The sequence below is a fragment of the Melospiza georgiana genome, chromosome 10, assembly GCF_028018845.1.
Source record: "Melospiza georgiana isolate bMelGeo1 chromosome 10, bMelGeo1.pri, whole genome shotgun sequence".
NCBI lineage: Eukaryota > Metazoa > Chordata > Aves > Passeriformes > Passerellidae > Melospiza > Melospiza georgiana.
This window is the reverse complement of record NC_080439.1, coordinates 12,565,645-12,592,932: the sequence shown is the minus strand read 5'-3', so window position 1 is coordinate 12,592,932 and position 27,288 is coordinate 12,565,645. Positions and strand designations below refer to the sequence as shown.

Genomic DNA, 27,288 nt, shown 5'->3' with positions numbered 1-27,288 from the left:
GACACTGTCAGAACAGCTCCTGGTGCCATCTGTCTTCAGAGGCTTGTCTCTCAGTAAGATTATTATTGGGCAAGAGCTTGCAGTGCTACAAATAAGGCCATTAATTGCAATCTAAGTTAAATCCTATGGTTTGGCAAAGACAGTTTTCAATAAGTAGGCCCAGTAGACTTTTTGACTCTCCTTTTAGGCAAGCATTAATAATGGGTCATATTTATATGCATGAACATTGATTTAAAATTATATTTCTACCTATTCTGTATCTATGCTTTAGTGAACTGACTCCAGAGAACCTTATAAAAAATTAGGTGTCAAGTCAGATGCCACATTCATTCTTAAAATGCTCAATGACAATTCAATTTTCTATACCTTGAAACTGTAACTACATCTTTTAATCTGAGATGAATGATAATATTTTTCTTAATAAATTTTCACATATGTGTAATACACAGTGGAATTTATTTGTGTCTGAACTCCTTTAATTTGCCTGGTTACTTAGGCATAACAGGAGACAGAACTGAGTTTGTAAATTCCATTTTTTATTTATTTGTTCACTGATTCATTTAGAGGCTCCCTGTCAAAAACATCAGTCACATCAGGACACAGCAGCAATAGACAATTAATGTTGCATTCAATGCCAAGTACTCATTAATGAAAACTAAACAGATGCAAGTGCACTGCTGCAAACACATCACTGTTCTTCAGAGTAGGCAGAACATGAAAGTTAAAAATGCTTTAGTATGAATACATTTCATTTGATCTTCTTAGTAAATTCCAGAGTATTGCTTAACCTGTAAGATATTTACCTCTAATCCACACAGGATGAGATTAGAGAATGCACAAGAATCAACAGCTGTATCACATGCAGTACATGTACAACCCTACTGTTACTAGAAATTTCTGCTCTTTCAGTTCTGCAGATGCCTGACAAATTTCAGCGAAGTGAGCACAGAACCAGTTCAGTGCTTTCCTTCTCTGTTGGGGGGGGAAAAAAAGCTTATTGGTATTTCCCAATTGGTAGATTCCTCTTTGACAATAATGTGTCAAAGTCAAATGTATATTATTAATGAAGAGGAACATTGTGATTAAGACCAGGCACACTGCAACAACATCTGATGGACATCTACCATTACACAAAGCAACAATAAAATATTATAAAGTTTATAATTCAGCAACCACCTTATTAAAAATATATAAATTCACATAAAACAGAAAATAAAATAGTAAATTAAATTCACTTTCTCATATCAAGAGCTTTTCCAGCTCAAATAGCAAGATTCTTTAGCCAGGCCTCTGTGAGACTTTCAGCTATTTTCACAGGTGTAGAGGAAAACACATGCTATAAATAGTATGCAAATAAAGCAAGGCCAAAAAAGTAAACTATCCATTGATCAGTGGGTTGTTCTGTGTATAACTGATAAAAAGAAGGACAAAACAAGTTATAAAAGCAGCACAAAAAGAACAGAAGGCTTGTTTGAGAAAATGTGGGCACTCTTGGTTCTCATAGGTGCTGCATCTGTTTCTGCTCACCTGCAGGATCTTTCCTTTGATGGGTAAGAACAGACATCAAGTTTCATATCTGTGATTTCTTCTGCGTGATCAAAAGGCTTTCAACTGTTTCAACTTGAATCTTTTTCTCCCCTTACAGGCAGAAGGTGTTCCGTGTGATCCCACAGAATGATGAGCAGGTGGAATTCCTCAATTTCCTTGCCAGAATCATGGAGGTAAAGGACTTGGGGAAGTGGTTATATTGTAGTTGAAATAAATATTTCTCCATTTGCTCAAATAACAGATTTTTTTAAATTATGCTACTGAATTAAAGACTCAATCTTGATTTCATTCAAGTCAGCTGTATTGTTTCTTTGGAAGGAATAGGACAAGGTGATAAAACTAGAGCTCTACAAAACATTCAAATACCTTCCAAGAAAGTCTGGCTTACCCAATCTGAATGTCAAAGCGCCCACCAGAATTTTTAATAGAAAAAATAATTCTTAAATGCTGTATTCAGTGTGAGATGCTTTCAAGAATGTGTCAGATAAATCATAAAAATTCCAAATACCAGAACTTGTACTATTACAGGCGAAACATTTTCCTCATGTAAATAATCTAAAAATTTATGCTGCCAGCAAAATGAATTTTCCTTTTGCCTCTAGTCCCTCATGTTATCTTTTCTTCTGTTGACTTTCCTTTAAAGCTTCCTTTCTCTCTAAGCTGCAAGTTTCTCACTGACCTTGATGTAGATATATGATGACACAATGACACAATGAAAAACTACAAAGACAGCAAATGTGTTTTCAATATTTCTCTTCAGCTTTGATGTTGTAAAATAGCTGTTGGTGAAAAAGACACCATTAGCTGTAGGATGAAAGGATGGTATTTTTAATGAAGTACAGATGTGGAGACCTATCATCAGCAGGCTACTACAGCATGCTGGAACAGTTTTCTGTAGAACAACATACTATTGAAATGGTGCTGCCAATATTAAGGAAATTAATATATACCATGCTTTCTTTTAAGTGTGAAGTATCAAAGGATTGTTTGTTTTCTTTTAAGAAAAGATCCCTGAACTACCATTGTTATACAAAGCAGTCAGTCAGGACTGATGTAATTGTATATTCTGGAACAATCACCTAATTTGATGACACATAATTCATGAATAACCAACCCAAATTTCTTTTACCTTTGTGAGATGAAAGGGTGAAAAGGCATCAGGCAGGCAAATCATCTCTGTTTCCATTGGCCTTCAACAGAGCACTAAATCCAGAGGCCTGGATGCTTACTTCAGCAAAAATAACTGAAGTAGTAATAACACTATTGTTTGTCTACTTGGAATGAAACATCTTCAAAGGCACAGGTTCCTCATATCAACTTCAGTGATCTCTTTTAAAAGCCCTCTTACAGACAACAGTCTTTTTCAGATGATTTATGTAAAATATTCATGCAGTTCACACCTGATGTTGAGTTAATTTCTCTCTAACATTCGTAGGCAAAAAACTGAGAAAAAAAAGGAAAGAAACTGTAAAAATGAAAGAAAATATAAATATAGTTATTAATATAACATAGTTATATAAATTTATATAGGAATAAATAGTATATATTGTTATACATTTATAAATAATATATATTTATTATAATAAATGTAGATATAGTTGTGTAAAATAACTATATATTAAGCATATATGAAAATTTAAATATAGTTATAACATTCACAATTCTGTATGAATGCAGAGGCTGTAGACAATTTACGGAATTGTTGCTGTCATCTCCAGAATTCTGCCATATAAAATGCAAGGCCTTTAGAAAATCTTAATCAATTTCCAGTTAAAATTTAGCTTGCTACTTGTGGGAAGCAATGCTGAATCAGTGTAATAGGACAGGCATGAAATTCACTATATTAATCACAACCTCACCAGCATGCATACACCAATCTAAAAAATCACAACCACATGTATGTATTTATTTGTTTATGTCTTCATTTGCTCTTCTTTCAGGTTGACTTTTGGCAGCCAGACTCTGTCACACTGGTAAGGCCAAAAATGCAAGTTGATTTCCGAGTTGAGGCTGAGAAGACTTTTAAGGTTGAAGATCTTCTGAAAGAAAGTGGAATGGAATATCAGTAAGTTTGTTTTAACTACTGTACTTTGAATAGAAGGGGACTAAATACCATGAAGGATGTGTTTGAGCTTTTCATAATGGTCAACTGATTTTCCTGTTACAAACTTCATCCCTCCTATGGACACCTCTACTGGCTTCAGCTTTCCTGTGACAGTTCAAATGGACTGTAACTACTCTGCACTGATGGGGTGAGATGAAATGTTGATAGAGGCAAGAGATAGGGAAACAGAGATGCAGCAACAGAAATTTCCCTGAGGTGAAAGCTCACTGCAATAAACAAGGCTGGAGTATGGATGGGGATAGAAATATTTCCTACTACAGACAAAATGCAGCAAAGGTCTAGAAAGAGCCAGAAAATACACCAGATGAGGGAAATGGACAGGGAACTGAAGCCAGAAAATAAAATTATGAGCCCCAAGGCTACCATGAGCAGGTCCCCAGTGAGTTGCAGAACAATAGCTAGAGGGACAAAAAACCCCAACAGGTGACAGACAGAAGACAGCTGCCAGGTAAAAGGCCAAGGAAGCATGGAAAACAGATTCCCAGGATAGCTTTGGGCTGACAGAAGTCACATAGCAGATCCATGGCAAGGGTGTCTCCAAAGAGAGAGCTGACTGACTATGACGGCAGCACAAGTGGAGAGAACAGAGCACACTACCACATTACACACCACTGGGAACAAAAGCTCTGTAATGAGGAGCACTAATGGAAGAATAAGGAGAATGAGTTGCCTGACCCCATTCTTCACTTCATATCTTCCAATCACTGTGCAAGCATGAACTGAGTATGTGAAATTGACTTTGAGCTGGAGTGGAGTAGAGTTGTCTGTCTTAATTTCTCCTTTCACTCCACTTAAGCACTGCAGAATGGATCTGCCCAACTTCATTATCAGGCTTCTTTGATGTGTAAAGTATAGTCTGTCAACACCATGTACTCAGAAAGTCAGTAGTATTTGATCAAGTTTTCCTTATTTCATTTGGCTGAGAGTAGAGTTTTTGTCTCTCAGCCCCACTGTTGAATCTAAAAACACTCTAGAATAAATGGTTTCCAATAATCCCACAGTGCACATACAGCACAAGAATCCCACTTCAGTGGAATTTCATCTTTAGCAAAGGACTTACTCTATATGTGTTAGTTTTCCTGTAATATTCATTAACTGCTCCAGGTCTGTGCACAAATCTTTTGATTGCAATCAAAGGCCAGAATGTCCCTGAGAAACCAGTGGATTGTCCTTGTGACAAACCAAGCTGTTATAATCCTTTTGAAGTGCAGCTGCAGTGCCATGACATGATGTCACTTGCAATGTTTGTTCTGAAGGCTGCTGGTGCCTCACAAACTGGCCTCCTGTTCCTCTATCCAAATCACAAATGATCAAGGACGTATCCTGGATGAATAAGATTTGTAAGAGTTTTAAGACAGGTGCTGGAAAAACAAGAGGACTTCAATTTTTGATATCCAAGGCTGAAATATAAGCAAAAGGCACTCAAGAGTATAAGTGATAAGTTGTACCTCTGTATCAGCCCCATGAAAAAATGGACTGGAGAGATCCAACCAATCCAGACTGGATGTTGAGGTTTTTTTCGCAATTCTGTGTTGTATTTAATAGCTCACCTCACATGCAATGAAGTAGTTTGGAGGACAGATAATGCCACCTGAACAGAGCTGTCAAACCACATCTAACATTTGGAAGCTTGGTTTTACAGGGAATTTCATCAGGGAAACATCTCTGGGTTGCTGCCTGGTTTGCCTGGAATTCCATCTGGCAAACATCTCTGGGTTGCTGGCAACATAAGATCAGCCTAGAGCTCATTTTGAAACACGCTCTGTCTCAGCATTGCCATTTTTCTGAAACCATACTGTTGCCACCCTGGAGGTTTGTTAGTGTGGGGGTGAGGCAGCTGCTAATTGGCAGGAGCCTGTTGCTCCCTGGTCCTTTTGAGGCAAGGTTGAGGCAGGAGGCAGAAACTTGATACTAATATATCTTATTTCCAACCTGCCCACCTTTCCTTTCACAATCTGGGCAGCCCAAATGCTGGACAGACCCTGAAATGTCTTACTTTCCTGCTGGATTGGTGTATGTTTCTCTTCACACTTTTCATGGTGCCTTCTTGCAGGGTTCTGATTGACAACGTGCAGGCTGCACTGGATGCCCAGTTTGACAGCCAAGCTCGTACTTCCAGCCACAGCTATGTGAAGTACAACGACTGGGACACGGTAAAGTCTAGAATTTACCACATTATCAGCTTGGTACCTTAGCTTCTGTAGTTAAAGTGCTTCCAGCCTTCCTCCCTTTTCTTCTTCTGCTCCATCCATTGACATGATAATGCCTCTAAACTCTCCTTCCTCTTCATTACTGAGCTAGTTTGTGTAACCTACTTTTATATCCTCTACTTTGCTCCAAACGCTGCAAAGAAACTCTGGCAGAAATCCAATGACCAGGCTGAGATGCTTCACTATTTATTTCCTTTCCTTTTCACTACTTCTCCCATCTCCTCTGCTAAACAACTCTATTCCATTCCCTGTTTCAGTTCTAGCTCTTCATAAGACCCCTATCCTCCTTTTTTTCACAGCCATGCTCATTTTTCCTGACATGCAATCATGGTCATGTTACTCTTCACATCTTTGCAGCGACTCTGTGGAAATCTACAAATTGTATTAACTATTAGACCACATTAGATGCTCAGAAAGACTGTTCTGGCTTGAAATCTGCAAATTAATCAGTCTGGACCTAAGGAACAGAGATTTAGACTTAACCTCTTTATTAAACAGATAGCTGTTTGGACTGCTGATATTGCTGCTCAGAACCCAGACCTTGTCTCTCGTAGTGTAATAGGGAACACATATGAAGGCCGGCCAATGTACCTTCTCAAAGTAAGTGCCTCGATTTCTTCTCTTCCTCTATTGACAGTAATGTATCATTCAAATATACAAGATAAACTTTTAGAGACACTACAGGAAATAATTCAACCATACAGAGTAATCAAATAATTGGGGGAAGCTTATCAACATTAATAAAAATGAAATTATTAAGAGTATTTTTGTAACTTGATTATCATGCTCAGGTACAGTTGGGAGCACTCCACAGATTTCCATTTAAACAAGGAATGCCATATTTGTATAAATAGGTCAGCAAGCTGACTGACTTGTTCTGCATACAATTTATTTTGTTCAAGCCCTGGGGTATTGTTTTGTTTTTTGGTTTTTTTCCTTAGCTGGGAAAAAGCGGTGCAAATAAGAAGGCCATCTTTATGGACTGTGGTTTCCATGCAAGAGAGTGGATCAGCCCTGCTTTCTGCCAGTGGTTTGTGAAAGAGGTCAGTAAGTGTAATGATGAAAAAATATTTTGCAAAACCTATGTTTAAGAAAACCTTAAATGAGCAGCAAGAACTCAGGCCACTGCCTTTCTCCCTCTAAATACATGTCTGCTTATGCCTTCTTCTCACCTCAGAGGGTTAAGGTGTAACTACTTAAACCAGATCTTTGTGCTTGGACAGACCTGCAATCTTTCAGCAGCTTAAGACAATCTGAAAAATGTCTAAGAGATACTGACAACTACAATGGTTGCTTAGTTTGTAAATTCTTTTTGCATCTGTAATCAGAGAAAGGTGAGAGAAAAGCAAATAGCTCTAGTAACACTATAAACATAGCCATGTTCTGCACACAGATATAAGGAATAAGAAAATTCAAGGGCACACCAGAAGGCACCTGAATGTACTCCAGAACAGCTGACTTGCCAGGTGGAGGGTTCCTTGCCACCAGCTTAATTCAGTAAGGCAACAGGGAGGATTGAAACCTACCCTGGGCTCAGCAATGAGGAAAGGTACCCTTTGAAAGAAAGGAGGAAGACTATAAATGAAGCTCCCTAAGCTCCACTCAGGAAGAGGGAAATGCATATACATCCTTTTGAGCTACCACCTCAGGCTGTACAGAAAGGCACTAAAATATGAAACCATATTCAAGGGAGAGCTGCATAGGTGAAATTAGCTTTACTTCAGTCTAGGATACTTTAGGTCTTGAATTAAACAATTTTATGTCCTTTATATTTTCTTTCTCACTACCAGTATAAAGCAGGTGGGGATTATTAAATGCTGCACAGACATCTACACAGAGACAGGTATATTACCCCTCAGATGGAGGAGATAAATCAATTTAGCAGAGCAATTTACTGACTGAATCTCAAATTTTGTAATAACTTCTGTTGGAAGTTTAAGAAAAAAACACCAACAAAACCAACCAACCAACCAATAAATAAAACCACACCAGAAGCAGCAACTGGAATCTAAAACCCAAGAAAAGGAAAGCCAATCTACATAAGCCAGCCATGCTGGTAGAAGCCTTGGTGGCAAATATAATCTCAGTGTTATCAGGCAGGCATGCAGTTCTGTGTAGGGAGCAGTGGAAATTGGAAGTGACATTTTGGTGGAGTCAATGGGAATATGATTTCATTAGTGCCTAATAAGGCTGCAGACAGTATGTGGTACCATTTTTCTCTCAGCAATTCACGTCACTGCAGCTGTCATTTTCACTGTCTGGTCACTTAATTCATGGATGTACCTGACACCAGCAGTGCCTCTGCTCAGTGTGTCCACAGGCAGAAGTGCTTTAAAAGAGCAGACCTCTGAGTATCATCAGAATTTCACTTGGGATTGCATCTAGAAATACAATTTTAAAAAAATAGAGAAAAACGTGAGCAAGGTAGATTGTTATAGGTATCTCAAAAGAGAAACCCACCCAGACATCAACAACAAAAAAACAAAACAAGCATAAAATAAAACCCAGGAAAAATTATTTCAAGTGATCTGAAACTGCTTTTATAGATTTTATATCCCACCCTCCCACTTGTCAGTTACAGGACAAAAAATGCCTTTTTCCATTGCATTGCCCTGTGTTGCCCTTTATAGCTGTGTAAACAAAACATGGGTACAACACACTTAAAGCAAATTTCCATGATCATTGTATGGTCTCTCAACACTCATATGAATCTGTGAACAAGCATTGCAAGTGCCAGACCATGAACAATCCAGATATAGAGGATTTTGCAGGAGTTCCTGTTTGTTATTCAATATCTGGAAAAGTGTGTCTGGAAAAGTGCAGGAAAAAAATCTGTCTCCCTATGAATAAATGCATCCACAAATTTATGATTGGAAATGTGTTAGAGTGTTACTTAGAAATATTCTCTATAATTCTGGTCATTAAAAAAATTTCCGCACAACAGATACAAAAAATGGAAATAATGATTTCTCATTCTCACATAAATTAAACTCAAACCTTTAAGGTGTCAGGACACAGGAATATATGTGGACAGCAGTATTGTTCTGCCTGTAACCAAGAAGCTTGTAGATGGAAATCTCTTTCCAGTGATTTATTATTCTGTTCAAAATCAACATTCCTTCATCTTATAATTTATCTAGCAGTATAAGGTAGTTTTCTAACAGCAGTGTGGTTTAAGTCAGTGCAAATCTAAGCACATGTCAGAACATAGGGGTGCCATCTCCTGTGCTGGAGTGGCCTGGATGAGTTTTTCTACCACATTCATTAACTCCTGACCCAGACCCAGGCCTTCACATGCACACAGGAGATGCACATCTATGAAGACATCATCAGCTTTTCCTACTTTTCTCCAAGTAGGCTGTGGAGACCTACGGAAAAGACTCTGTCATGACCACACTCCTGGACAATCTGGACTTCTACATTCTCCCTGTTGTTAACATCGATGGTTACGTTTACACTTGGACAAATGTAAGTACATTTTTCTTTCTTATTGTTGGAAAAGTCGACTGTCAGAACTGACTCCAAGTTTTCACCTGGGATTCTGTTACAGGACCGCATGTGGAGAAAGACGCGCTCTAAAAATTCCGGGACCTCTTGCATTGGGACAGATCCCAACAGGAATTTTGATGCTGGCTGGTGCAGTAAGTATCTTCTAAAAAGAGCTGCAAGTAATTACACATGAGTGCAATAGCCAATACACTTAACTATTGGATTTCCCCTACCTGATGCTCCAGCTTCAGCTTGAGTGAAGCATTGTGTGTGATGTAGCTTGTTTAATTTTTAAAGCAGTTTTGGGGAAAAAAAGCCAAACTTTGGCTACTAGCATCATCAGCATAGTCACTTCTATGAACATATCTGCACACACATGTGCATGTATATGCATATACACATATAGACAGACACACAGCTATGAGTTCAGAACAGAAACCAAAGGAGCTTGCTTTCATTAAAAGCAGTCTCTTTTGAGTGATTTCTACTTTGTTCCACAGAAGTGACTTAGAAATGGAGAATATATGCAAGGAGAGGACTGTTAACTATTGAAGCAAATCAATATCCCAAAAAATTCCCATAATATAGGTCTTTACATCCATATTCATGTTCTTCCAACTATGTACACTGTAAAGGCCATATTTATTCATTCCTACAGGATGTTTCCCAGCATCTGAACTATGCCATAAAATATTCCTTCCTCTGATATGGCATGTGTATTAGCAGGATTTCCAAGGCTTACCTACAAACGTGGTGTAACACAACTCTCCTAACAATCTACTTCTTCATTAAGTACTCATTATATTCACCTTTCTTCTCAGCTCTTGGGGCCTCAGATTACGCCTGTTCTTCCACATACTGTGGCTCTGCACCTGAATCTGAAAAGGAGACCAAGGCTTTGGCTGATTTTATTCGCGAACATCTTTCTACAATCAAGGCATACTTGACAATTCACTCCTATTCCCAGCTGCTACTGTTTCCTTATTCATACACTTACAAGTTGCCATCAAATTACCAGGAACTGGTAAGTCACTTCGTCATTTTGACTTCATGAAAAGAATAAGCAAAAATCATCACTTGCTATTTAGGTACCTTTAACTCCAAGCAGTTTCTTTAACATCTGGAAAGAATCCATATTGCCAGTTTTTGAAAATATTTTAGTCTTAGCAAGAACAAGGGAAACTAATATGGTTTCAAGATAGCTGAAGCATCAGATGAACTTCATAACCTTATTTAATTTCCATGTGCACAATGAATTTGACACAAAAGCAGTTCTGTCACCCAGTCATGCCATCCAGAAATCCCCTCTGCTGTGCAGCACTGCCTCCAGAGGCTGCTGTGTGTGTACCTCTAATACTTTACATAAAAACACTACGGTCTGTAAACCAAGGTAGCAGCTTGGCAGATTGTAATAACTATGAAATAACTCAACTGGTATCAACAGCAAGCGAGAATCTCACTCTACCACTTTCTACTGAACCTAAGCTCTCACTGACATAAAGTCAATGAGGCAGTTCTTGACTAAAGTATAATTGAAAACAGATACAAAAAAAGACATAAGAGGCCTTTTCAGTTTGGAGGCCTTTTCCAAGGGGCCTGGATTTAAACACAGACATTTTATTTAGAAGAGGAGAGGATGAATGTGGTATTTTAAAGGACAATTCCTCTTTTATCAATTCCAGAAAAAAGCCACTCTAATGTCATTTAAGAGAGATTTTTTTTTTGATCCTTAAAACCAGATAGAGAGTTTAAAACTATTAAATGTGTATAAAAGCCGTAAACACTTCATAGGCCAAGAATCAACAATCATGAATAATAAAATTACTTCAGTTCTCTGGCATATTAGCAATTAGAATCTGTTGGCAGGGAAAACAACACAGCAAGACAAAACAAACACATTTTGATTCCCCCTCTTTCCTCGATGCTGCCAAAAGTCCAAGGCAACAACAATGTGTGTTGCTGTGCAGGTTTGACAGATTTATGAATACTCCCAAATACATGTCTTGGTTCTGAACAGAAATACAAACTGGGGCCAAGAGTGAAGTTTCTTGATAGGCTTTTTTGAAAGCCTAAAAGAGAAGACTAAATTAAAATGAAGATTTTGTTTTCTTAATTTATATCCCAGGAATTTTGTAATTGAAATTATTTCAGGGAGTGGTAATAATATCTTGCCTTCATATTTTACAAAAGCTTCATAATTCACATATTACTGCTCAGTCTAAAGTAATAAACAGCACTAAACACTTCAATCTGCTTTGTTGTCAAGATCACAAAGTTCTTATTTGTGAAAAATTTGCATGAAGTTCTGCCCCATTTTTTGAATGAAGAGCACATGTGATGAAATGTAACTAAAAGTACAGTGTGTTTCTCACAGTATTAAACAGAGAAAGTACACTGACAACTCATTACTAAAGTAATGTCTAGCAGAAAGAAAGAACCTATCTGCTTTGCTAGGTTTTAAAATTCTTAAATTAAAATTTTATATTGTTCTATTCTAATACATGTCTAAAAGTTCTGTCTAAATTTAGAATTTGGAGAAATGCTGAAGAATGAAAATCTGAACTTTTAATAGCTATTGTTTGGGCAAATAAAATAATCATAAATCTTTTCTTAAATGAAGAAGCAAAATTTATAGTGCCATTATCTTATCTTAGATGTTATTTTTACCCTGACAGATCTAATAAATTAAAGGAAATATAGCTGCAATTTCTTATCTCTTTTGGTGAGCAACTAGACATGTGTTTAAACAAAACCTCGCATGTCTGCTGCTCATTAATAACATTTTGTTCCATTATATTTAATTAAAGGTAACATAATACCATGGGGCTTATGTTGCATTCCAGTGTCTGAGATACAGAAAGGTAAAAAATTGAGTAATTTGAGATTAAGGACACTAAATCTGCAGAAGAGAAAGGCCCAGAGAATGTCTGGACCTTCCTTCCCTGAATATGTAGTGAACAGTGTGTCCTTGGGGCTCAAAAGACTTTTTCTGTTTACAGCCCCAAGAAATCAGCAGAAGGTCTAAAACTGCTTTGGTTTGTCAGATAGAACAGGGCCCTCAGAGAACCTCTTCATGTTCCACTGCATTGCTCAGCAAATCAGAACAACACAAAGTTATTGTAACTGACTTAAAGCCAGGGATTAGAACTATCCTTCAACCATGCCTGGTGTAAAATGTGATGAAAGTCATGTATATCCATTCCTTCCCACAACCTCCCACTCTTCCCCTGAGATGCAAGAGGTTATAAATCCCACAGCTCTCAAGGATTTTCCCCAAATTTGTCTCCCTTTATTCCAGGTTGTTGTTTTGTGCCCCTAACCTAGGAGTTGCACAAAGTTTCCACTGTTATCCAAACAACAAAATAAAAACACCCAAGACAGGAAAATCTAGGTCAGGAATTTCTCAGAAGTTACACAATATTCTTGTGATGACACCCTTAAAGAAATATGTCCTCCTTTTGGAGAACCACATTTTGTCTGCTTCGCAATCCTCTTGGCTCATTCTTTACCATACCCTGACGTATTGCCCTGAGCACAGAATACAACTTGAATCCCTCTCCTACAGGGAACAGAAGCATTAGCTTTTCACAATAACAAAATATGCTTGGCAAGACCACTATCTCTCCACACCCCAAAAAGACTTCTTTCATCTTTATTTTACTATTCACATTTTGTCCTCTTGCAATAAAGAACTATGTATTTAATCAGACTTTTCATAAACAGTTCAGCCCATATTTTTTAATCACTTCATATATTTGCCTTAGCCTCCCATTAGGCTTTCCTCATTTTCAGCAGACAAATCTAGCTTTATCAGTTCTTGTTTGTATTTGAATTGGCTCTCAACTGTAGGTTGAGAGAGGAGAGGAATGTGTATCGTGCCCTTCCTTCCTTTCCAGTTCAATCCCATCTCTCAGTTAAACTCAGCACCAAATACATGTGTGCAGCCAGCTCATATCCAGATTAATGTAGGTGTGTTATTACAGTTTCACAGGCTGCAGAATATTACATTAATTTACAACCCAAGATAATTCCAGTCTGTATTACTTGAATGCACACTGGCTGCATGGGTTGGTGTTTCAACTCACCAAAATTAACCTTCCATATTGGTTTGGTCTAGCATTTTACTTCTTCTTGAGTGCTTAAGATAGGACATATTAGAAAGTGTTAAAGAGATATGCCCAGAGTCTGTGCAGCCTGCAAGAGTGAATATATAGCATGACTGTATCAGTCTGACTATTTAACTTAGTGCTTAGTTGTGAGGTCCTGGACATGCTTTAGACATATGAAGACCTGTGAGTAAGAACTGTTGGATAGCAAAAATCCTACATCTAAGAGACTCAGACAAGCCCACGAGGAGTTGCAATCTGCTGCTGATGTATCTGTGTTATTGCACAGATTGTATTACTATGATTGTACTACTTGTTACATTAAATATTGTTAAAGTCAACTGGGAAGCACAACAAACAGGAATGTGGGCAGCAAAGCAGTATTTGAAATTTGCCTCACAGCTCTTCCACAAGAGTTTACCACAACAGAACTGTTCTGTACTGGCAGTCTTAAAATTGTGAAAAGGATGTGTTTAGTAGCAGCATCTTCCAGATGAAGCTGATGTGTGAATCTGGCTGATAGACAAGAGCCTCCAATAGGAGTAGGGCCCAAATGATTAGCACTGGAAACCCTCTCACCAGGGACTAATTTCATAAACACTGTAGAAACTATCACAGAAAAACAGGCTTGTAAAGGAAAAGAATCATTCCACTGAAGTCCTCACTGGCTGGATGTCCTTGGCTTTTGGAGCATATGAGACACAATGGAACAGTCAACTAAATGACACATCATCATGGACCTTTGAGGGGGGAGTCTGTTTTTACTGGCAAAACAAAAAGGCTCAGAAGTTTCAATTCACTTGGCTAAAGCTAACAGCAAATCCACATTTTCAGCCTTGCATTACAAAGGAAGTTGAGGGTCCCTTTAGTTAAAAAGTAAAGCATGAAAGATCGATGTGAAGGGAAAATACCTTGGGCAGATCAGCCTTGGGCAAATCAGTTGGCAGTCCAGTGAGGGAAGAGAGCAAGAGGTCCAGTCAAGCAGTGAAAAGGCTTCTCCAGACCACTTTCAGATTGAGAAGGCAAAGGGAGTTGTCCACAAACAGCAGCTGCATATCAACATCTGTGGAGTGTTTCTAAATGGTCACAGTTTGCTGGCAAATCCTCCCTGATGATACAAGAGTAAAATGAAGGAGATGAGATGCTCCCATAAAAATTACCTATTAACACAAAAAATATGCTTAGCATGATAATTTATCTTGTTAGTTCAAACTTCCAACGTGGTGAGAAAGAGACACCAGTACCACATCTTTCATTAAAAGCTAATAACTGAAAAAACCTAGATTTGAAAGTTGTTAATTATGTCAGATAATGACAACTGAGAACACAGCTCTGCTGTCTCCCTGGCTCACGCACTCTGTACACAGATAAGCGAAATATTGGTAATTGCAGTGTAAACACAGATGGGTGATGAGCACAGGAACTGCTGCCTTCTGCTGAAATGACCAGCTCTGAGAGCTCAGCTGGGAGTCAGAAGCTGAAAAGCCATTTCTGCTCCCAGTTACAAGGTATTACCCTGGAGTTATTTCTTCGACTGCAGGGCACCACTTGTTTCTCTGCTACTATAAATCTCAGCAACATTTTCCTCACAAAAGAGGGATTCTTAACAGTACAAAACCCCAAACAAACAAACTCCAAAAAAACCACAACAATTTAGTTAAGCCCATTACGTCAAGAGATGTAGAAAATTACTGAAAAACAAAGAGTATCCTCAAAGGTCAAAAGGAAAACAATATTTCACCTTGCTGGTGGTCCAAATAATTTACAGGCTTGAAAATCCAAACTACTTTTCACCCTTTTGGAAAACTTTGGGTACTATTTATACACCTCTGCATTGACTTCCCTATTATTTCCTTCTTATGGATTGCTTTGAGTAATTGAGCTATTTTGAAAAAACAACCAAACACATTTTCCTCATATTTTGTATTTATACTCACAAGTATTTACTTAATACATATTACTCCTGCTGATTTATATTATATTATTAACAAATGGCATTAGTTCTTATAAAGTTGAAATTTATTTTTCTACCTTTAGGTTTTGGACTGCAAATCTATTAAGAAAGTAAATGTTAGAGTCACTTAAAGGAAAACAAAAAGATATCAAAAATTCTGATATGCATGATGAAGTCATAAATGCTTAGGCACATTTTTTACTTAGACAGGGTCATTTAAAATACCACCTTTATCTCCAACCTGGAGAGCTTGAGGAAGCTGTTTATTTGGATTCTAGGCTCTAAACAGCTGGAAATCTCAACTGCTCTTTCTACAAATTTCTGGTTTTTACAACTTCCAGGCCAACAATAAAAAATCCCTCAGGTAAAAAGATTTCCTGACATACTTTTTCCGGTATGTGTTCTGGTATGATTTAAAGCCATCATTTGTCTGCTGGGTGGAACAAATGCCCTGGGTCAAACAGCCCCACAGAGCAGCTCTGCTGCTCTATTGTCCCTGCTTTAGTTAACTAAAGAGAGCAAATACCAGTTACCAACAGGTCTGCATATTGAACCAGACAACCCTTCCAAATTTTATTTCCACTTTGCATATATTTGAAGAGAGGAAGAATCAGTTTACATTTAAAAATTCATTTGCTATTGAGAGATTTGACTCAATCTCAGCTGCTGATTAAATGTGTACATTATAAACAACAGATGGCTGAAGAAAACATGGCATCGCTAGCGGACAGCAGACTCCAACTTCAATTCCCTCAGCATGTGTTAAAAATTATTATGGATTTTAGAAAAATCAATTTATTGAGGGATTAAAAAAGAAAGGAAAAAACCCAAACCAAACAAAAAAGAAGATCACAGGACAGAGCTCAGCTACTCCAATTGCCCGGGATCCAAGATTGTGAAATGCAGAGCAACAACATACTTCCTTGCAATTGCTTGTCTTTGTGTGATAGAGAGGCCAGAAACCAAACCCCACATTCAGACAGTCAGTGTTATAGGTGGAAAGACAAGCTTCAAGTATGCTTTAGTTTGTTTTGTTTAAATATCCTTTATATGCTAAAGAACCACAGATTTCTAGAGCAAACTCTCATTATTCTAAAACGCTCATAACAAAATATTTGGGAATGGGGAAACACATGCAATTCTGCTTGACAGTAGGCTGCCAGTGAAAATGCAAACATGTTGTGATGTTTTTTAGCTGCTAAGAAAGTTCTCTCAGTTAACTAAAATTTTCTAAATACTTGGTCCGATGTCTTTTTGAGTAAATCAGGAGAACACTTAAGCATAAGGATGAACAGAGAATATTTTACAATATATCTTCCACTGGGATGTAAGCCAGAGTGTAAACTACAGAGAAGGAAAGAGCTTGAGGAAATTCCTGGAATGGTATACCATTCAGCTGCAAGCTATAAAGAAATATATGGCAATCCATTGCTTATACTGAACATATGCTTTCAAAAATCACTCATATTTATCATCTGTTAGTAATAGTTTTCATGTTTTATTACCAACATGTTGTATAATGAAGAATTGGAAAAGCCACATGTTCCAAAGAAAAGTCTGTAATTTTCCTTAATGCAAACATACAAAACTTCATAGTACTATTGATGGGCCTGATCCAACCCTCACTGAATCAGTGGGAGTTGAATGAGTCCCTCTGTGCACAGGAAATGAATTGAAATTAATGAGACTACATATGGTTTCAGGGTAATTTATGCCTTTTTTGGCTGTTAATATTTATAAGACCTTAATCTGCTTCCACTTGTATCAATGTTCAACTCCCCTGACTGGGCCAACTCTACTCTGAATGTATAGCTGCATGAAGAGAAGGAAAAGAAAGGGTATTGTATGTTTGCAATTTACTGTACCATGTCATTACTTTTCTCTAAGATTATTTTATCTCTAAGTAAGGTTCCTTATTTAGTTTTAACCTTGTACAAGTTTCTTCCTAATCTAGAAAGTGCTGTTACCTCTTGTCCCCTTATCTGTCCAAACCTCCCTGGAATGTACACCAGGCTGCAACAGACCATACACAGACTGGATCACACTACATTAAACCTTTGAGAATAAGTTCTTTGCTGACAAACTCTTTTCAAAGCACCAGGACAAGCTGGGCCTTAGCTACTGACAGCTAGTCACACTGAGAGGTCAACAACAGTTTTCTAATAAAGCTTCTCCAGCATGGCTTTTGAGTTTATGCAACAGTGTAATTGCTTAGATTCACTCAGAAAGCTTCTGAAAATCTGCATTTATCATTCTTCTTTTCTTACAGAATTCCATAGCTAAAGCTGCTTCCAAAGAGCTGGCCAGTTTGTACAACACCGACTATACATATGGTCCAGGAGCAACAACAATCTGTAAGTACTGACCTAAATATTCTGACAATCTATATTAAGTACTACTACACAGTTTTCTAGTGATTCTTGTTCCTCTTTCTAAGTAGTCCTCTTCTTCCTTCACATGCTTATATGAAGAGGAATATATGGGACCTGTCATTTCTAAATTATGGGATAATTTATTCCCCAGGGATCCCAGGAAGTGTGTGACCCCCTAGAAAGTCAAGTGATGTAGTAAAATGCTTATGAATCCACATGCATAGCATGAGTTCCTAAATCATATACAACTTAGATTTAAACATAAAAACTTTGACCCGAGATTTTCTGCATTTCCAGTATCTCCAAGTCAAGGATGATGTGAATCCTTCAACCACTCTAGTGACACCAATTTCTTTTACTTTGCATTACATTCTGAGACACATACTAATTACAATCCTATTTTTAATTTGTAAAGACTAATTATTCTACCCTTCTTGGGAACTCAGCTGTGGATATGGCCTCTGCAGTGCCAAAAGCCCAGTTGAGGTTATCTCAATATCTCCCATATTTAAGATCTCTTAATTATTTAAATATGGAAGCTAATTTCTCTTGCCTGTTTCTCCTTCCTCAAATAGTTAACCACCCTCTCCCAAACATTTTAAAAACCAGTTTCTTCCAATTCTTACAATATTTTTGGAGACTCTTTAGAAATGGCAATTTTGGAGGCTTCTTCCTTAGCAAGATACTGTTTTTATCGTACCAGCTACTGAAAAGGGAGGGTACTATTTGTCCAGCAGAAAATGATGGAGCCAAAATCCCAGATATACAATTGTTTCTCCTCTCCGTGAACCTCAAAAAGGCACTCAGTGAGAGGGCATTTGCTTCCTATACCAAGTGTTTCTAAACACCACATGCAACTATGCCATTCTTCTGTTCCTTAGACATTTCTCCCATGGTTTCCCCACAATAATGACAAGGAGGGAGCAGTTTAGCTTGTTTACATTTGCTTGCACAAATAGCTGGAACAAAGCTCATAAAAGGCCTAAAACCACAGCAGCTTCCCCATGAGCAGGATAAATCTATCAATTCACTGAATATTTCTTTTTATCTGTCCTTTCTGCATCCCTGGCTATGTGACTTGACTCCAAAGTATTTCCCATTTAATGTGTAGCCACTCTTTCCCAGTTAAGCTTTGTTTAATTTCTTTACCCACAGACCCTGCTGCAGGGGGCTCTGATGACTGGGCTTATGACCAAGGCATCAAGTACTCTTTCACTTTCGAGCTCCGGGACACCGGGAGATACGGTTTCCTTCTCCCTGAATCTCAGATAAAGCCAACCTGTGAAGAGACTTTCCTTGCTGTCAAATATATTGCCAACTATGTCCTTGAGCACTTGTATTAGAATGGAGTTCTAAAAATTATTAAAGTAGGCTTTATGCAAAGATGCCTTCCCTTTTTTCTTCCCTAAAAATGACTTTTTTATTTCTCTATACTTAATGCTCTTAAGTCATATTCTTAGTCCATTACAGGTCACTAGAACTACATGTTTTTCAAGAGAAATTTTAGAAATTCAAGAGAAATAAAATATTTTTATTGAGGCAACTGGCATAGTTGGGGGGGGTTGAACAAGAAGGAGCACAAGATTAATCAACCTAAGGTTAAGGTCATCTTATTGATTAAAATTATCTTTACACAAAGGAGATGGGCTGAGCATTAGAGCTTATACAGCCTAACTGTTAATCAGAATGAAAAGAACCAAGTGATTTACATATATGAACTTTCACCCAAACATTCATTGCCTCAATGGCAACAATAGCAAGGAGAAGCTCACATCACATACTTTTAAAATTATTTATCTGTGATGTGCTCTTGTGAATCTTCTCAAAACCCACCTTGGATCTGGCCCATCATTGAAAAATAATTTGGATTTTCAGTCACTGCTAGTCCCATCTGGATTCAGTTATGAAAATTATAATTACTATTAATGGCAAAAACTTGATATAAATCATGCTACCCTGCATTTAAGGCTCTCATTCTCACTACAGTAGCATCTCCCAAACTGTTCTCAGAGGCCTGGTGCTTCCTGGGGCCCCTCATGTTCCTACTGTCATGGGCAGAAGAATCATAAAGAGCCCTAAAGACTAAGTCTGGTGATAAATGAGTAACTGTTTCTTTCATGGAAAGCTGTAGAGAATTATCCCCTCCCAATCAATTTTCTGTACAGGTAATGTAGATCTGATTGGGTCAGTGAGTGAAAGTGATAAATTGCCACTCGAAATCTTTCCCACAGAGCTGCAGAAAATGTGTTTGGCATCTATTAATACTGTTTGGAGCTTGGCTAATATAGGACACACTCTGCACAATCATAGGGAAAAACCTTATGTCAACACAGAATCTGGCTGATCTCACTGCCAGAAGCTCTGAACAGAGACTTCCACTGCCCACTGATGGTCCTGGAATAACCCCATTTCTGGTAGGTCCTTAGCCAATCCACTCAACACAGCCCCAGAAATGCATTTTACAGAAAATGCTTCTCCAAAAAAACCATCAAATTCAAGACTGTCAAAAACTACATGTTCTGCCTTTTTGTCCCTTTTCAGTGGAAGGAAACAGGAAGACAGGGTCCAATTTAAAATTACACTTTCATTTGCATGTATAAGAGAAAGAAAGGCCACACATCCACTAGCCCACTCCAATTAGCCCAGCAGCACTCAGATTAAACTATTCCTCACACATGACTGATCCATCTGGTTCTGATCACTGGTGAAACTGAAGCCACGTGTGAAAGTAACACGTACCAATAAAAAGACGTCTCATTCTGTTTTGCAGAAGAAGTGGGGGGAAGAAATATCAATGTTACTAAAAACAGCACAGGATGTGAACAGAACATACTGGCCAGAACCAAACATGCCACAAAGGGCAGGAAAATAAATTTATCGGAATATGAAATATTTTGCTAATTTTAACTAAGTGTTAACAACTGTCCAGGGACTATTCTGACTGTAACTATGTTATTTGGGATGATGTCACAGGTTTTACACCAACTGCAATGTGAACTCTTGATACTCAGCACTTGGTAGTACTATGGTGCAGTTGACAAGTTCCATCAGCTTGATGAACTTGGAGATCTTTTGCAACCTTAATGCTTCTATGATTCCATTCTGTGATTCTGTGATCCAGTACCAGGCAGGCACTGTGTAAGACTGCAGGCAGCAAATGCACAGCTTCAAATGCTGTTGAGAGCCAGGTCACAGCACCCAGCAGTTCCAACATTAAAGTTACCCCAGTTAACTTAAATGTGTGACTCTGAGGCAGAATATAGCACACATTTGGTGGCTCTGACATTCACAAATCAAGTCACAGCAAGGCAAGTCACAGCAAGCTTTTCTGTGCCTTCTCCCCAGAAGTTCATATTTTGGCCTTAGCTTCCCATTAGGTCACCTTATGCTTTGCTCATTTTCAGCAGACAAATCTGGTTTTATCAATTAAATTCTCACCAGAAGGCACTCACTAGCACTGCTGATCAAATTACACAGATGTAGAGAAGAGCAATCAAATGTGGTAGTATCATCCATGCAGCTTGGAATATAAACCAAAGAATATATGGGAGAATTTTAAGCAGGAAAGGACATTGTGCTAGCAGGTAAGCTTCTAGTCCAGAGACACTGAAAGAAAACATGGAGAGGATGCAAAAGTTCATCAAGAAGTCACATTGCTTCAAACTCTAGCATCACTTTCAAAAAACATGGAAATTTCACATGCAAAAACGGATTGGTAACCTATTCTCAAATTAAAGAACATGAAACTCCATGTGTACCCAAGAAAATGCCTTCTTATCACACATGCCCAAAAACCAGAACATATTGCCCAGAACTTTTGTGGAGTCTCCCTCCTTGGAGATGCTGTTCAAAACTTGGCTGGACAAGGCCCTGGGCAACCTGCTTTGTGCTATCTTGTTAATGTCTGCCTGATACAGGTCAACCAAGGACTGAGATAAATAATTTCAGCTTTTCCTCTTTGATTTATACTGCTGCTTTAATCAAATAGAAAGGGAACATTCTGTTTTCTTGATTAAGAATCACTTCAAAAAGTTGCCATCTTTTTCATATGAAGCTATTGTTTAGTCAAATGCATTCAAACAGCCAATTCATTTCAGTATTCCCAAACTCAAAAGACCTGATGAAGTGCTTTAAAGACAATGTACTGCCCGTCTGCCAGGTCTCCCAGGAGTGACATTGGAGACACCAGACAACTCACAGAGGAAATGTCCCTCAGTACAGATCACAGCTGCAAAGGCCCTTAACAAAGGCAACACTTAGAAATTATTGATTCTTTAACACATAAAAAGGTAGCTCACACACAAAAATGAATAAAATGCAGTTAAGTCCCAACAGTTGCATGAGTTAAACATGAGCTTCTGGGGAAGGTATTTCCAAGTTGACTCAAAGTTGTCAAACAACTGCTGACACATAACGGTAATTCAGAGAAGGCAACTTTTGCTCTTAATGATCCAGACACAACTGCCTCAAAATTGTGCTAGAAATTAAACCTGTGCTTACAGTGCAGCCTGCTCTGAACTCTGCTTTGCTGACATATGGCCTCAGCATGCTTCCTGTCACTTTGAATTCTTCCAAGGACAGATGTGGGCTGTGCATTGAAGCAGGTTGTCTCTGTGTTCCCTGCTGCACTCAGAACAGCTGCATTACAGCTGCATACAGCATTTACTGCAGGAGGAGAGGAAACAGCCAAATGCTTTTGATAATGGGACTGGGTCCCTGTCTTTTACAGGAAGGATGCCAGGCTACTTGTGGTAAACTTTGCAACCACAGAAAATAGAAAATTTGCTATCAGTAAGTGAATATCTACAGCTTAGCCAAGAAACAGGGAAATAGGGAATTCAACAGTTGGCAAGCACTAAAATCTTTTCTTTCTGCATTTAGCAGAAGACCTAAGATGCTTAACTGGAATGCTTCAAGGAAAGTATGAATCACACTGCTTTAATAAAAAAAATCAACTTGCAATTTCCTGGCTTCATGGGGAAAAATAAAATTCAGGTTTCTTTTTAATACATTTTATATGTTAGGGCATAATGGGGAAAAAAAAAGATAACAGTTCAGGAATAACAGCTGTCATTCCCACAGATCCCTGTGTTGTAACTGCTGACTTGAGAGAGTGAAGCCACTGAGTACAGCTCCATAACACAGTGACCCACCAGCTCATGTCCAGAAGTGACACGGCTCAGAGCATCTCTGTTCCTACCAGAGTTAGCCCAGAACCTAATCAGCCTTCCACACAAATCAAGAGATGCTAGTGAATGCTATAAATGGCAAACAGAACTCAAAAGACAGATGTGTTGTTATGCAGCACAGCAGTGATGTCATTGCTGACACGTATGTTGCATGAGCACTCATCAATATGGGGCCTTTTTCCCCATTGCAAAGGTGCAACATACTCAGATTATGCAAATGCAAATACAGCAGTAGATGCAAAAAGCTTTTCACTTCTAGGTTTATGTCCCAGTTCATTGGATGTGGTTTTTTTATAAAGAAAATAACCTCGCATATGTGAAGTTTCCGAAGTTCAAGTTCTCAGCACACTTAGAGAAAATATTCTAATGTCACTCACATCTAGAAACCAAAATCCTTTTCTCTTAAAAAGCTGTCCCCACATATGACAGCAAAAACTCTGTCTCCTGTTCTCTTCCCTGGCCTATACACAGTAATGCCATGAAGGTCTCTGAATTAATTCTTCACACTCCCTAAAAAAACAAAAATCAAAGGAAAAGTGGGTCCTCCCTGTGCTATATTTTCAAGCTCACTGAAAACAGCTATTTCATTCAAAAACTAAGCTGTGAATATTCTAAAAAACACTGGAATTTCACAGAGGGTGTTTTATGTAATTTTACACATAGCTTTTATTAATTCTTCAATGATTTTTTTAAATGTGCCTAGAAACTGAATTAATAAAGGGTTCGAAAGGATCATTCATTTTGTACAGACTTTCAGGAAACTATTCTGACATTTTTCTCAACAAATGGAAATACTGTTCATGACCTGAGGGCTTTCTTTAAGGATCATAAATAGAACATTTCCTATTTGAATGGAACTAGAATTCCTAATAACATAACGACATTTTATACTTTCCCTCTTTAATATCCATCTTTGAATCATTTCTGAAAAGCAACAATGTAATCCTTACAAATGCAGAACACCTTTCCTCCATTTAAAAGGAAGGATGAATAGAAATTTATGCTTTACCTCTATCTTTTGTCACCACTATTCCTTTGCAGTTTCAGTCTCTCACATCTCTACTGTAAGTTGTACTGTCACTGATAGAAGTTCTGGCAACAACATGTTCAGCAATAAAAAATTGTTTAAAAATAATGATTTTAAAATTTTAAGAAAAAATGCATTTTTATTAAATGCTTTCTAAACTAGAAAATCAATTACATCTTAGAATTTAAAAAAAAATTAAAACTTGCTTTTTAAAAAGCCTTATTACACTATACTTGCACTTGACTTTGTTCAGGTATTATGTATTTGGAAATCACAAAGCTCATTTCCTAGGATTGCAATGATATGCAGTTAAGAGAGGAGAACTTCCTTGTTAATTGCATAGCCCAGTATAAACTCCTGGCTAATACAGAAAAAACCATTCTTGAGAGGCAATTCTGCATTTTATGTGCACTAACATATCCACTTAAAATCTATTAAAATGTAAAATATTAAAAATCTGAAATACAGACTCCAGTACTCTCACATGAAGTTCAATCCAGACTAAACTTCATGTGGACCTATCTGTAAAGCTCCAGTGCAAACCAGCTCTCTGCAGGGCTGCCCAAAAACTCCACTGTCAGGGCCCATCACAGCCCTGAGCACCTGAAAGCTTTGGTACTGTCAGCCCTCAGTTTTGCAAAGGTTTTTTCTTCTCTCAGGACAACTCTGAGTCTGGGGATCATCATTACCCTCAATTTGTCTGAAGCCCTGACTCATTCTCTCATTCTCAGTTCCACAGTGTCACCAAGGAGGGAGTTGTGCCACTGCTTAGGGAGAGCTCCAGCCTGCCCAGCACTTGGCCCAGGCAGGAGGACAATTCTCAGAGCAGAGGAGCAGCACCACTCCTCCACAGACATCAAAGTGAGTTGTTTTCTAACAGGGAATGGGTCACTCTCATGCCTGTTAAAGTTCAATTAAACATCTTTGGGGGAAAATTTATGATTAAACACAGAATCAACACTGTTGATGGATACCACATATTTATCCAGGCTTCTGAACCTCTTTTAATATTTAATTTTGCTTTAATGACCATTATGTGTCTAGAACCTGAATTACTGACAAATTAGTTAGAATCTTCCCTCACTTTTCATATCCTTCCAGGTTTCTGCACTCTTCTGAAACAATGTCTTTCCTGTGAAACTCTGTAAGCCAAGTAATATTTGCTGGCCATCATGGCCTTGGATTTTGAGAAAAATTCTGTCCTGCACATGATTATGGACAATTATCTTGAGGAACATTTGGAATCCCTTTCAAAATACTCTCACTATTTTGTGACACTGTTTTTCTCAGCTTCCCTAACTCACTTTGAGGTGCAACTCAGGATTCAGTGCTGACATTTCAAGAATTCTCCTGGCATGCCACCATGTTACATGTTTAGTTTATGGAGAAATAAGTACATAAAGTTCATTAAAACACGTTGAGTACTTTAACACTATGCACACAGAACTCAATGAACTCCTTGGAGGATAAAACTAGGTTCCTGATAAGACTACACCCTATAAAACAATTGAACAAAACATCCACCATGACTTGCAGAGTGAGTGTGACAGACCTGAGTAACTTTAAAAAATCTCTGCTGAATCTCCCACTGGCAAGCTCAGACACCAGCACACATCTACCTGCTCCTGGCATCTGTGCAGGATGGACTTTGTAAGATTGCTACTTGAAGGCTTTTTCACATTAATATGTAGATTCCAAACAGCAAATTCAGCTGGGAATTTAAAGTGGAAGCAAAAGTGCAGATTTAATGGGAAGAAGCTCTTTCCAGTTCATGGAAACGTACTCCTCCTCTTACAGGAGTAAATTCAGAGAGGGGAAAAAAGCCCTACAAACCTCAAACCACAAGCCAGTCTCTTGCCAGTCTGCACAATCTCTCAGTTCTACAGTGCTTGGTGTTGTGAGGCATCCTACACATCAACAACCTTAAGGCTCTCTTAACTCTACTGCTCAGGTCAGGTAGAAGACCATTTAATCAGTCACCAGACACTTTTGTTTCAAGCAGAATTCTAAGATGCAGGAGGTTCTTCAAGAAAGGCAGACACTGCCTTAGCTGCACAGTGAAATGAGACATTTTCAGAACACATCATTCCTTCCACAACAGCTCCTCAGCTAACTGAGAATCTCCACCCATCCTGGAGCCAGACACGGCTTCTCACGACACCTTGTGGCAGCAGCACCAGCTGACAGGGCTTTGGTCTTCAAAAAAGTTACTTAAGATGTGAAACAATGATATTGCAGAAAATCAAACACAAACCAAAAAGACCAAAAAGCACCAGCTTATAATCACTTAATCTGAAGAATAGCAACAATTTTCCAAACAGGAATATTGCCCATAAAGACACAAAGCATAAAATAATAGAAGCATTATTTTAAAGTAATAAAGTCAGAAAACTGAAACAATCTAATGCAATTTGAAGTGCATGTGAGTGATAGATGTACAACTATAAAAATAATGCAATTATGAACTATTAACACTTAACATATTATTACATATTATAACTATTTCTTACCTCTTTCTAACTGGAAAATTAGAATTTTCTTCACACTTCCAGGAAATGCTTCAGGAAGAGACGGTTGAGAAGGGAAAAGCTTCATTGTCCAGAAACATAAGGACAAACTGACTCAATTAGGCTAATTTATTCTGATATTTATGTTGCATGCAACTGGATAAACAGCAAAATAGTGTATCTTACTTCCCATTTGTTTTCAAATTGTTTTGAGAAAATGCCTTTTAACTATACCTGAAAAAACAAAAATTGTGGTTCAATACTGTTCTACTGCAAACACATCAGTCCCAGAAGAATTAATAGACGGCCCACCTTGAAAAGGAAATCAGAGATAGCTCTAATAAAATAAATTAAATCCAAAAAAATTACATAAATATAGTCTTATTTTCCCAAACACCCTCATCAAGGCACACAAGAAGGATGTTTTCTCAGTCATTAACTGAGTAAACACACTGGTTTTTGACAGAAGGTATTTCACTTTCTCTCTATGCAACTTGGTGCCTGAAATCTCTACTTAGCCCCTCACACAGCTTCTGGAAGAGTGGCAGTTTTTCCTGTCAGGGCAGAAACAACTGCTTTGCCTCGACTTGGTTGGAGGTTAACAGAATAAAATACAAACAGATTTTATGTAGTCAGAGATGAGCACTGGAGGACAAAAAGAAAGCTTCTTGGAGGAATATTTAAGCAGACCTGTAACTCCTACTGAACAGTTTTTCAAAAAGGGTTTTCAAAAGCATTGGTTGTAGCATCTTCAAAGCAAT

General features: G+C 38.1%; 1 protein-coding gene across 1 annotated transcript; it reads left to right on the top strand.

Annotated features, from left to right (window-relative positions):
* The first annotated feature begins 1,244 nt into the window (after window positions 1-1,244).
* Window positions 1,245-19,187, top strand: CPB1 (carboxypeptidase B1). The gene is made up of 11 exons (XM_058030974.1): window positions 1,245-1,550; window positions 1,646-1,721; window positions 3,489-3,613; window positions 5,727-5,826; window positions 6,382-6,483; window positions 6,825-6,926; window positions 9,241-9,351; window positions 9,434-9,524; window positions 10,194-10,396; window positions 17,702-17,786; window positions 18,960-19,187. Exons 1-11 carry the CDS (start codon window positions 1,348-1,350, stop codon window positions 19,145-19,147), a joined length of 1,386 nt encoding a protein of 461 aa, XP_057886957.1. The 5' UTR covers window positions 1,245-1,347; the 3' UTR covers window positions 19,148-19,187.
* The last annotated feature ends 8,101 nt before the right edge of the window (window positions 19,188-27,288 follow it).

Bases quoted from the DNA above. Each gene is read 5' to 3' on its own strand.
- CPB1 (XM_058030974.1), top strand. From the start codon at position 1,348: ATGCAAATAAAGCAAGGCCAAAAAAGTAAACTATCCATTGATCAGTGG. The intron at 1,722-3,488 runs GTAAAGGACTTG...CTCTTCTTTCAG, and splicing joins TCCTTGCCAGAATCATGGAG to GTTGACTTTTGGCAGCCAGA. The intron at 5,827-6,381 runs GTAAAGTCTAGA...TTTATTAAACAG, and splicing joins AGTACAACGACTGGGACACG to ATAGCTGTTTGGACTGCTGA.